This window comes from Lipotes vexillifer, unplaced genomic scaffold (assembly GCF_000442215.2).
Source record: "Lipotes vexillifer unplaced genomic scaffold, Lipotes_vexillifer_v1.1 scaffold1370, whole genome shotgun sequence".
Lineage (NCBI taxonomy): Eukaryota > Metazoa > Chordata > Mammalia > Artiodactyla > Lipotidae > Lipotes > Lipotes vexillifer.
The window spans coordinates 74,856-86,992 of NW_006781776.1; the positions used below are offsets into that span (position 1 = coordinate 74,856).

The window sequence follows — 12,137 nt, forward strand, 5'->3', positions numbered from 1 at the left end:
TGAACCGCGGATATGGAGGGCTGACTATAAAGTGATGTGCAGCCTGTACAGGGGGTCAGCGCCCCTAACCTGTGTTGTTCGAGGGTCCGGGTCAACTGTGTGTGTGTGTCTGTGTGTGTGTATATATATATATATACACACACACACACACACCCACACCCCATGCACATGTACGTACATGTGTACGTACTTGTATATGCATAAATAATCTCTGGACGAATCCACAAGGAACTAATAGTGGGTGCTCAAGGGGTGAGGAACTTGGCTTGTTTGGAGGTCAGGGATGTAAGGAAGACTTAACTGTTGATGATTTGTGAACCACTTGAAGGGATTACCTATTCAAAAAATTAAGGAATATTCAGCACTGAGCAGCCATGTTGGGGAGCACTGTGGGCAAAGGTGAATGGAAGGGACTAAGGAAGATCAAGAGGGGAAAGGGAAGGGAGCCAGGTGAACTGGGACCCAGGGGAGAGCCCCTACATCTCAGGAGGCTCTCTGCTGAGGTTGTTTCTACCAGGACAGCAGAGGAGCCCCATGTGGCCAGCATGACGGTGTCACCTAGTAGCACCAGCCCCCATGACTCTAGGCCTGCCTGCTGGGCTCCAGACATGGTGGCCAATTCCCCACAAGAGCTGGTGGGGACACCCTTCCTACAATCCCTGGGTGGGCGGATAAGGAGACAGGCTTTGGGATGCTAACTTTCAGGAAGGCACGTGGCTAGTGAGTGGCAAGGGGGTGATTCAAATCAAGCTGAGCACCATTCCTCTACAGAGCTCTGGGGATGCCTCCCTGTGTGCATTTCATAATTCCCAGAAAACCTCTCAGAAAAAGTTACTACAGTCGTTCAGGGCAGCTTAGCAGAATGGGACCAGGCCATGAAGATGATAGGCTTTGGAGTGGGTAATGTGGAAAGGAACAGGGCGTGAGGTCATTCGTTTGATGGATTTGAGGGGCTAGGGACTGGGGAAAGGATCTTTGTCAAGACTTGTCGAGAACAGTGTTGTTTGGCAGTGGTGTGAGATCCCCTGTATCCCTCAGCCCAGACTTCCCCATGGGCCACCTGCTCCCATCTGGCCATTACTGTCTTGTCCTGTTCCTTGGCTAGGGCCTTAACTACAAGGGATAGGCCTAACCAAATCACTGTGGCAAAGAAAAGCAGCAGATGACAACTAGCATGTTAGGCCTACTCAACCAGGAATCAAGTCAGGCTGGTTTTGTTCCCTGTTCCTAAAGCCAGCTGAATTCAGCTGTACCCCTAGTAACAACTAGATAATGATTCACCCACCCGTGGAGTCCAGTTGAGTCTGAGTTTTGCTCCACTAACCCACAGCATGCAACACCCAATCTCTGAGTTGCTTAAGACATATTAAGATGAAGTTAAAAAATCACGTTACCTGCCAGTGACCCAAAAGCAGACCAGAGTCCTCACATATCTACAGGTTAACAAAAGGTCAACAACTCATGGAGATAGATTTGGACAGGGCAGCCTCACTGGTCTCACTGTGAGGTGTGAGCTTGATCAAAGAGTATTAAGGGATCCTTGTTCTTTAAAAAAAATTTTTTTTGAATGGAGATTTGACCTTGTCCTTCACATAAAACTGTGATTTTAATCAGAATTAAAGGAAGACATAAATTAAACCCTGGCCATTCTCAGTTACAGCAATGCAGCACCGGGACGTTCTGGAGGAGCACCCAGATGTGGGGAGCAAACACATTCATGTTGTGTTGCTAAGAGTAATAACTACTGCAGGTGACACTGGCCATGCTGCAATAGAAGGACACCAAGCCAAGAAAGGGAAGATGACTACAAGCAGAGCGAACACTCTTAACCACTCCAGTGTCAAGCCCCACCTTAGAAGAGCTGGGTTTTTAAAAGCCCTGCACATTCATTCACATGTGTTGAGGTCATGGTGTAAAGCAGACCCATGATGGTGCCTAGTGGGGAGTGCATAGCACTCAAGCTTTCCTCTAATGGATGGGCTGTGAATGTCTTGTCCAACTGGCCTTTAGCTGTGACACCGTGAGATGAATTAATTTGCCTCCCTACAAATAGAGGGACTTCGTGAGGCTGTCTCCTTCGTACTGACACACTGAAAGGCTGTAATCCTACGAAAGCTGTGAGATGAAATAATTTGCAGTATAGAACACAAGAATTCCTCCTTTGAAGGGAAAGGTTCTATTTCCTGTTGGAAGCCCATAACTAAGAGGTGACATTTGTCCCAAAGCCATTATGTGAAAATGGTGAGTGTTGGCTATTAATGAGGCTAGTCCAAAGTAAGCCTACTTCTGACATTGGTCACTGAAAACATTTCACTATAAACTGGGTGCTTTGCAGCATTCAGCTCTATTGTGCTACAAAATAGAGAATGCAGAAACAGGGTGAAAGTAGGAGTGTACAAATAGTTCTTTTCATGGGTGCCAGACAGACTAAGGCTTTCATATAAAAATATTCCACACTTCCCTTGCCCTGTTTAAAGAAGCAGTCCAGTTAGCATACCATGAATAGCTCACACATAGGGTACAGCCAATTCCGACCAACTGGATTTGTAATTTCCCAAACTGGATTCTGCCCAGCACTTTTCTAGGCTAATGGGAATTTTCCTCCTCATCTGATCCCAGCCACCTGAGCCAAGGACAGGTTCCCTCACCCATTCTAAGACGGTAGAGGCTGGATTCCAAGAAAATTCCTGGAGATACGCCATGAACAGAGTAGCAAAGTTTCCTCCACTCTCCGTATCATGCAGGCTGTATTTCCAATGAGAAACTGCCCCATTCATACTTGGGGGATGGAGCAGAGAGGCAAAGTTGTTGATGAGGAGTCCCACCCCTGTGATGGAGGGAGGTGGAGAGCAGGGCTGTGGAAGAGAACTTTATCTGACCCAATGCTGTTTAACATAGCTAACTTATAAAATAGTCATGAATCCTGCTGGACTCTGAGTCATTTCTAGAAAAGTTGGACACAAAGAGTGAAAGAGCAGCATGCATTTCTCCCCTGTAAAGACACTTTCAGTTAGTTATTCAAGTCCAAATACTGAAGCACACACCAATGGTGAATAGCCTTGCAGGACCTTCCTGAAACTATTCACAATTTCTAGCATTTCCCTGGCTTCAGAATTACATAGGGATCTTATTTGGGATACTTTAAATTGTTAAGTCAACGATGGGCATTTTCTTTTGAGTAGAAAGAGAGGGCAAGAGAGGGAAGAGAACAGAGAGAAGGATGGGGAGAAGCAAGGGGTTAGCATCCTCTCAGCTCAGCAGGGCCAAGGGGACTGGTGCTTATCAGTAAGATGCTCTTCTTTGGAGCCATGTGAGGGGCTTACAGCAGCTTCCTACTTAGGCAGTGGGCCAAGACCAGCAGGTACGCTGGAACCACACTGCATATGTGGGAATGTGGGCAGCACCCTGAGGCCCCCAGGTCATACAGGGACAGCATGGGCTCAGAGGCCCACCCCCTGCTGGGGCTCCTGATGGCAGCTTGGCTGTGCCTCACTGGTGAGTAGGAGGGGAAATAAGAGGAAATGGCTTTTGACCAGATCTTTCCAAGCACATCTAATGTTTTTAGCTTAGATGATTTGATAAGCAAGTGTTGTGAACTTGAGGCAGGACCTGTGGTGACGGGTACTGCTGCTTTTTTGTAACCAAAGCCCTTGGGTTCCAAGATGGCCTTATCAAAGGGACATAACGTGAAAAGCCTTGTTGGCACTGCCTCCGGCACTGCAGCCGGTTGTGCTTAGGCTGAGGTAACCACTGTTTTTACTTGGCTGGGGCTGCTAGGAGGGTTTGCTGCTGCAAAGGCATGCACGGTCTGCATAGAAGCTCATGTGTCCACAGGGTCAGGGTGGGGGGTGGCTTTAAAGACCTGCCCTCAGTTCCCTTCTCTAACACTTGTGTTTATCGTCCCTTCTGCTTGATAAAGATTCACCTTGACATGGAGATAAGTGTCTGGGAGACAGAGTACAATGGAGTTAGCAGGAGACCCTCATGAGTTTTCTTGAACCAAACCCGCAGGCTCATCTACTCCTCTTCTCTTGGCATGGGGTAGTGTCAGAGTACTTTGGTTGTCACAAGACCCAGAAGTCTCGGTTCCCAGCCTAGTTGGCCCAAGAGTTCTTCATTAGACAAAGGAAGCGGCAGCTGGTGCCCCAGGTAGAGCAGCCAACACAGAGACTGCTTGTGTTCCTCCTGGCTCCACGCAGACATTGGCTCCTGCAACAGTTTGATCCTTGTGATGAGCTATACAATGTTCTCTGCCCCGGGGAGGGGCCCCTGTGGGGGTCCACGGTCCTGCTTACTATGCAATTGGGCCAGCTTCAGAACCGGCATGTTGCACAGTGGACATACTTTGCGAACCTCCAGCCACTTAATAAGGCACCTGCAGAACGAGACACCACAAGAAGGAAGATGTCAGTCCCATGCTCGTGGCACCCCCTGCCCACATGCCTCACATGTTGAACATATCTGTTGCTCAGAGGTGGGGACTGGAGTGAACAGCCAGGTCCCGAAGAGTTCTACCACTGGGTGGAGAATGCATTTCACCCTCTGGAGGAACCAGAGACTCCAGTTTTCCAAGAAGCTACAGTTAGTATGCTATACCCTCAAGTCATCCATGACTTCTTAAAGAATGAAGTACATTGAGGAGGGTGGTGGGAAGGAGAAGAAGTGAAGTTTTCTAATAGAAATACAAAACACATAAAATTGCAAGAGAAGGGGGAATATTAAATATGTCTGTAGGAGGGGGGAGGAGATGGTCCCACACTACTATTTACATTCAGACACTTATTTTGATTTAAAATAACTATGGTTTTGATTAAGTTTTTAGGAAAGGAAACTCTCATTGGAAAGTTCCAGTAAAACAGCTCTTTATAGCCTGGGCTCCAAGGAGGTGTGGGCTTGTCTGGCGCTCTGCCTGAAGTCCTGCCTTGGTATTCATGTTCCACCACCCTGATCCCTCCTAATGTCACACACACACACACACAAAACAGCCTGTAGGGTGCTTTCAGCTTTCTGCATTATAAACCAATCATGAAGCCATCAAGCTTGTCTGGCACTGCCCCAAGCCTACAAGTGAGTTGGTCAATGTGCCTCAAACTCAGGTCCTCTTAAATAATTCCACACCAATACTTACTTTCTGTGGAAGGCATGCTTACATGGACAAATCCCCAACTCATCTCGAGGCTTGAAGTCTTCTAGGCACACTGCACAGAGCTGAAAGACAGATTCACAGATGAGGCAAAGTATCTGCTAAGGACTCTCCCAGGCCAATGTAAAGTGCAGGCCCCCAAGGCCCAGCCATTTGAAGGGACTTCCAATGTCCCACAACTCTTTAAGTGAAAGAAACAGGCTCGAACCGTCAAGGTCTTCTGAAGAAGAATCTTCTGCTCTTCCTGTCACGTGTCTTCAAGATGGAGGGCAGATGGGAGAAGACAGAAGGCAAGAGGCAGGTTTCTTTACTTCAGTCCATCAGAAGAGTCTGACTTAGGTTTATTCTCACCAGATAGACTGAGCATAATGTAATTTTCTGTGCTGTGCCAAGAGGCTGACTTTCTGCAGGGAATGCTCTGCCTGCTCAGCAGCAGGGCCCCTGAAGGGACTGCTCGCACCCTGGGGCAGGCCCTGGGGCTCTCCTTTCTCGTTTTCATAACGTGGAAACTATAAACCATGGCACAGCCTGCAGTAGTATGCTTCTTGTAGTTCCTGGGGCCCCTTACTTTGGCACTGTCCTTCTGTCAGTGTCTGTCTTTGTCTTATAAAAAGTTATTCAAGAGTCACTGAATTTAACCTTATGAAAATGTGCAGATGGGGCAGGATTGCTCTGACAGGTGGCTAGGCTCCACTGCTTGGAAGGAAGCCTTCTTCAAAGCCAGATGCTGGGTTCCAACCACTACTTCTTGGGCACTTACCAGTGCCCAGGGACACCAAGTATCATCCCATTTACTCACTTTACAAATGGGGAAACAGAAACTCAGAGCAGTAACCATGTTGTCTGAGGTGAGTGGCCAGGTCTGGCTGGGGACCCAGGTCTGTTACACTTTCGTCTGCCCAAAGCTTGAACTCCTCCCTGCTTGCTTCCCTGTTCATCTCCAAGGATCCTGGTTCAACCATCACCATTTCTTGTCCAGACTGCTGACCTGCCTCCCTGTCACCTGTTTCTTAACCTATAACAAGTAACCCAGTATTCTTAGGTTATGTGACAGGACACATGGCTCTTGGTGTCCTGTGGCCAGTGCTGTGGCTGTTGGTCTTCTAACACCCTTCTCCAGGGAGCTCTCAGGGCCTTGTGTATATAGCAGACAAGATCTTCACAGGAGGAGGAGCATGGATAACTTGTCTTATCAGATTTGGCATTACTGCTGAGACAGCAGGAGAGCAGGGAGGAAGGCAGGACAGATGGCTGGCCTTGGCTCGGACACCCAAGCTGTGTGACTTCTGCCATCATGATGCCTCTCAAGCTCTGTTGCTTCATCTGTAGAGTGAGGATATTACATACCCCCAACCCCCTGCCTGGGACTGTCATCATCAGCTCAGGTTGGGGGCAGGCCTGAGGAAGCAGTAAGGCAGTCTACCAATACCAGTTGTTTTTATTCACGTTTAAATTTAGTGATGGGAGTACTATTTTCAAGCCCATTTTTGTTTGCTGGAGGAAGGTTAAGAACAAGCTGTGGGTAAAGATGAGAAACTAGTGGTTCCAGCCTTGGGATGATTGTTTTTGGGCTTCTGCTTCCCATCTGTAAAGGGGGAATGATGTTCCCACCTCCTACACTGTGTGAAAAGGTCCTCTGGCCTTAACCCAGCTTCCCTCCCAGTATAGCCTTCTGAAACAGGGTGAGGACTGCTGGCTCTGCCCTGTAGAGATTCAGTGCTGATCCTACCAAAGGGCAAGACGTTGCTTTGGTTAATTTTCCAGAATCCAAAATTAGATTTGTAGACTTTTCAAATGGAGTTACTATTAATGGCTATTACGTTCTTCTTAAAAAATTCTAAAACCATAGTCACCTGAAAAAAAAACAAAATAAATTCTGATGTGTTAAGCACTAAAGTTGACCAAAAGCCAAGGTCAATCATGAAGAGAAAAGCCTGAGATCTGACTTCTTAGAAGTTCCCTCAAGGGTCAAACTAATTTTACAAATTTACAGATCATATTTTGCAAATAAGCTTTGCTTTCCAGTGTTTCAACAAGATTGTTTCTCTCATTCCTTTTTAAAAATGGAGATACATAATTCACACATCATAATATTCACCCCTGTAAAGTGTACAATCCAGCAGTTTTTCATATATTCACAGAGTTCTGCAACCATCATACTATCTAATTCCAGAACATTTTAATCATCTGCTTCCAAAAGCCCATGTCCATAAGCAGTCCCCCCCCCCCCCATTCCACCTTCTCCCCTGGCAACCACTAATCAACTTCCTGTCTTGATGGATTTGTTTATTCTGGTCATTTCAAAATGGAATGGAATCATGTAATGGTATCATACAACATGTGGTCTTCTGTGCCTGTCTCCTTTCACTTAGAAAGATACCTTCAAAGTTCATTCATGCTGTAGCATGAATCAATACTTCATTCATTTTTGTGGCAAAATAGTATTCCGTTATATGAATATACCACATTTATCCATTCATCTGTTGATGGCCACTTGGGTTGTTTATACCTTTTGACTATTGTGAATAATCTTGTTCTAAACATTGGTGCACAAGTATCTGTTAAGAGTTTTCATTTCTCTTGGGTATGTATCTAAGAGTAGAATTGCTGGGTCATATGGTAGCTCTATGTTTAACTTTTTGAGGAACTACTAAACTGTTTTCCAAAGTGGCCAAACCATTTCACATTCTCACCAGCAGTGTATGAGGGCTCCAATTTCTCCATATCTTCAGGTTATTATTATTGTCTGTCTCTTTGATTATATCCATCCTAGATGGTATGAAGTGACATCTCATTGGGGGTTTGATTTGCATGTCCCTAATGAATAACAATGTGCTTACTGGCCATTTGTATACCTTCTTTGGAGAGACGTCTTTTCAAATTCTTTGCCCGCTTTTTAGTTGGGTAATTTTTCTTTTTATTATTGAGTTGTGAGACTTCTTTATATATACTAGACACAAATCCCGTATCAGATAGCCAACTGATTTTGACAAAGGTGCAAAAGCATTTCAATGGCAGAAGGACAGCCTTTGCAACAAATGGTGTTGGAGCAATGGGACATCCATAGGCACCAAGCAACCAAAAAAAATTGATAAACTGGATTTCATCAAATTTAAAAACTTTTGCTCTGCAAAAGATCCTGTTAGGATAAAAAGACTGGGACAAAGTATTTGCAGATCTTTTTATTTTGTAGGCTTTTTTTATTATGGAGTTGTAAGAATTCTTTATGTATTCTGGATACCAAACTCTTATCAGATATAAGATTTGCAAATATTTTCTCCCTGTGGTTTGTCTCTTTACTTTCTTCTTTTTTTTCAATGTCTTTTTTTTTTTTTTTTTTCTTTTTTTTTAATTTTTTTTTTTTTTTGCTGTACGCGGGCCTCTCACTGTTGTGGCCTCTCCCATTGTGGAGCACAGGCTCTGGACGTGCAAGCTCAGTGGTCATGGCTCACGGGCCCAGCCGCTCTGCGGCATGTGGGATCTTCCCAGACCAGGGCACGAACCGTGTCCCCTGCATCGGCAGGCGGACTCTCAACCACTGCGCCACCAGGGAAGCCCTCAATGTCTTTAAAAAAAAAAATTATTTATTTGGCTGCATTGGGTCTTAGTTGCGGCACACGGGATCTTTTGTTGTGGTGCGTGGGCTTCTCTTTCTAGTTGTGGGCATGCGGGCTCCAGAGCACACAGGCTCAGTAGTTGCAGCGTGTAGGCTCTCTAGTTGTGGCGTGTGGGCTTAGTTGCCCTGTGACATGTGGGATCTTAGTTCCCCCACCAGGGATTGAACCCACGTCCCCTGCATTGGAAGGCAGATTCTTAACCACTGGACCACCAGGGAAGTCTCTGTCTCTTTACTTTCTTGATAATGTCCTTTGAAGCACAAAAGTTTTAAGTTCTGATGAAGTTCGATTTATCTAGTTTTTTCTTTGGCTCCTTGTGCTTTTAGGTGTTGTATATAGGAAATCATTGTCTAATCCAAAGCCACGAAGATATATATTTATGTTTACTTCTAAGAGTTTTGTTATTTTAGTTGTTACATTTAGGTCTTTGATTCTTTTTTTTTTTTTTTGTGGTTCGCGGGCCTCTAACTGTTGTGGCCTCTCCCGTTGCGGAGCACAGGCTCTAGACTCTCAGGCTCAGCGGCCATGGGTCACGGGCCTAGCCGCTCTGCGGCATGTGGGATCTTCCTGGACCAGGGCACGAACCCACGTCCCCTGCATCGGCAGGTGGACTCTCAACCACTGTGCCACCAGGGAAGCCCTTTGATTCATTTTTGAGTTCCTTTGTGTATGGTGTGAAGCAGGGCTCCAATTTCATTCTTTAAGTGGTTATCTAGTTATCCCAGAACCATTTGTTGAATAGACTACTCTTTTCCTATTGGATGTCTTGGCACCCTTGTTGAAAATCAGTTGACCATAAATGTATGGGTTTATTTCTGAACTCTCATTTCTATTCCATTGATCTGTATGTCTGTCCATCTGCCAGTATCACACTGTCTTAAATACTGTAGCTTTGCAGTAAGTTCTGATATTGGGAGGTGTGAATCCTCCGATCCTCTCCTTTTTTAAGACTGTGTTTGGCCATTCAGGGTCTCCTGCATTTCCATGTGAATTTTAAATTCTGCTTGTTAATTTCTACAAAAAAGAGAAAGGGCAGCTATGATTTTGAGAGGAGTTGTGTTGATTTTGTAAATATTTGGGGGGAATACTGCTATATTAACAATAGTAAGTCTTCCAAACCATGAACAAAGGATGTCTTTCCATTCATTTAGGTCTTCTATAATATCTTTCAATGATGTTTTATAATTTTTCAGTGTACAAATCTGAGCTTCTTTTGTTAAATTTACGCCTAGGAATCTTGTTCTTTTTGATGCTATTGTAATTGTAATTGCTTTCTTAATTTCATTTTCAGATTGTTCATTGCCACTGCATAGAAATACAGCTGATTTTATTTATTTAATTTACTTTATTTTATTTTTGGCTGCATTGGGTCTCAGTTGCGGCACACGGGATCTTTGTTGAGGTATGTGGGATCTTTGCAGCATGCGGGCTTCTCTCTAGCTGTGGCCTGCGGGTTTTCTCTTCTCTAGTTGTGGCACGCAGACTCCAGGGCACGTGGGCTCTGTAGTTTGCCGCGTGCAGGTTCTCTAGTTGAGGCGTGTGAGCTCAGTTGTTGTGGCACATGGGCTTAGTTACCCCGTGGCATGTGGGATCTTAGTTCCCTGACCAGGGATTGAGCCTGCGTCCCCTGCATTGGAAGGCAGATTCTTTACCACTGGACCACCAGGGAAGTCCGTACAGCTGATTTTTGTATATTGATCTTTATCCTGGAAATTTATTGAACTCATTTATCTTCTGATTTTTGGTGGATTCTTTAGGGGTTTCTGTGTTTACAAAATCATATCTGCAAATATAGCTTTACTTCTTTCTTTCCAATCTGGATGCCTTTGATTACTTTTTCTTGCCTAACTGCTCTGCCTAGACCCCTCCAGTACAATGCTGAATAAAAGTGATAAGAGTAGGCTCCTTGTCTTGTTTTCCCTTAAGAGGAAAAGCTTTCAGTCTTTCATTAAGTATGATGTTAGTTGTGGGGTTTTTTTTGTTTGTTTGTTTTTAAAATTTTTATTTATTTATTTATTTATTGGCTGCTTTGGGTCTTCGTTGCTGCGCGTGGGCTTTCTGTAGTTGTGGTGAGCGGGGGCTACTCTTGATTGCGGTGTGCGGGCTTCTCACTGTGGTGGCTTCTCTTGTTGTGGAGCACAGGCTCTAGGCATGCAGACTTCAGTAGTTGTGGCATGTGGGCTCAGTAGTCGTGGCTTGGGGGCTCTAGAGTGCAGGCTCAGTAGTTGTGGCGCACGGGCTTAGTTGCTCCGCGGCATGTGGGATCTTCCCGGACCAGGGCTTGAACCCGTGTCCCCTAAATTGGCAGGCGGATTCTTAACCACTACACCACCAGGGAAGCCCAGCTGTGGGTTTTTCATAGAAATCTTTATCAAGTTGCAGAAGTTCCCTTCTGCTTCTAGTTTATTGAGTATTATCATAAAAGAATGTTGAATTTTGTCAAATGCTTTTTCTGCATCTACTGAGGTGGTCATGTGTTCTCCCTACCCCTTTATTCTGTCAATAGGGGGTATTACATTGACGCATTTTCCTTTGTTGAACCAACCTTGTATTCCTGGGATAAATTCCATTTAGTTATGATATATAATCCTTTTTATATGCTGCTGAATTTGGTTTGCTAGTATTTTGTTGAGGATTTTTACAACTATATTCATAAGGAATATTGGTTTGGAGTTTTGTTTTTTTATGATGTCATTGACCAGTCTTGATATCAGGGCAATACTGGCCTCACAGAATGAGGATAGGAAACATTCCCATCACTCTTCATTTTTTGAAGTCAAAGAATAGATCCTTTGCAGCCAGTTAAGCCAACTGTGCTCTTTTCCCCATGGGGGCCCGGTGCGCAATGGCTGCAAACAGCAGCCTCCTTGGTAGTGTATGCAGCCTGTTGCCTGTATGGGTTGCCCTAAGGGACCTTGGAGACAGCCCTTTCCAGCTGATATTAATGACTGGCATGCTGTCCCCAGTCTAGGCTCCAGACAGGTATGTGTGGTGCCTTTGGAAAGCCCCAGGGCACAGTGGCCAGGGTCCACATTGCCAGGCCATAATGTCCATCCGCACCAAGCTGCAGAACAAGGAGCATTTGATTGAGGCCCTCCGCAGGGGCAAGTTCAAGTTCCCTGGCCACCAGAAGATCCACATCTCCAAGAAGTGGGGATTTACCAAGTTTAATGCAGATGAATTTGAAAACATGGTGGCAGAAAAGCGGCTCATCCCAGATGGCTGTGGGGTCAAGTATCCCTAATCGTGACCCCCTGGACAAATGGCGGGCCCTGCACTCGTGAGAGCCTTGGCACTGCCCCCTCCCTACCCATGCCCACCAATAAACCCTACTTTCTTGTCAAAAAAAAAAAAAAAAAAAAAAAAAAAAAAAACCC

At 45.3% G+C, this 12,137-nt stretch overlaps 1 protein-coding gene and 1 pseudogene across 1 annotated transcript in view; one reads left to right on the plus strand and one right to left on the minus strand.

Moving 5' to 3' along the window:
• Positions 1–3,526: 3,526 nt before the first annotated feature.
• Positions 3,527–12,137, minus strand: part of RNF24 (ring finger protein 24) — a 43,409-nt gene continuing 34,798 nt past the window's right edge. The window contains exons 4-5 of the mRNA XM_007454836.1: positions 5,129–5,208; positions 3,527–4,375 (exon numbers count right to left, since the gene is read on the minus strand). Of these exons, the coding sequence (XP_007454898.1) occupies positions 4,237–4,375; positions 5,129–5,208 (219 nt within the window). The 3' untranslated portion in view covers positions 3,527–4,236. The remainder of the gene's footprint in view (positions 4,376–5,128; positions 5,209–12,137) is intronic.
• On the plus strand, positions 5,980–12,044 carry LOC103079589 (60S ribosomal protein L10-like; annotated as a pseudogene).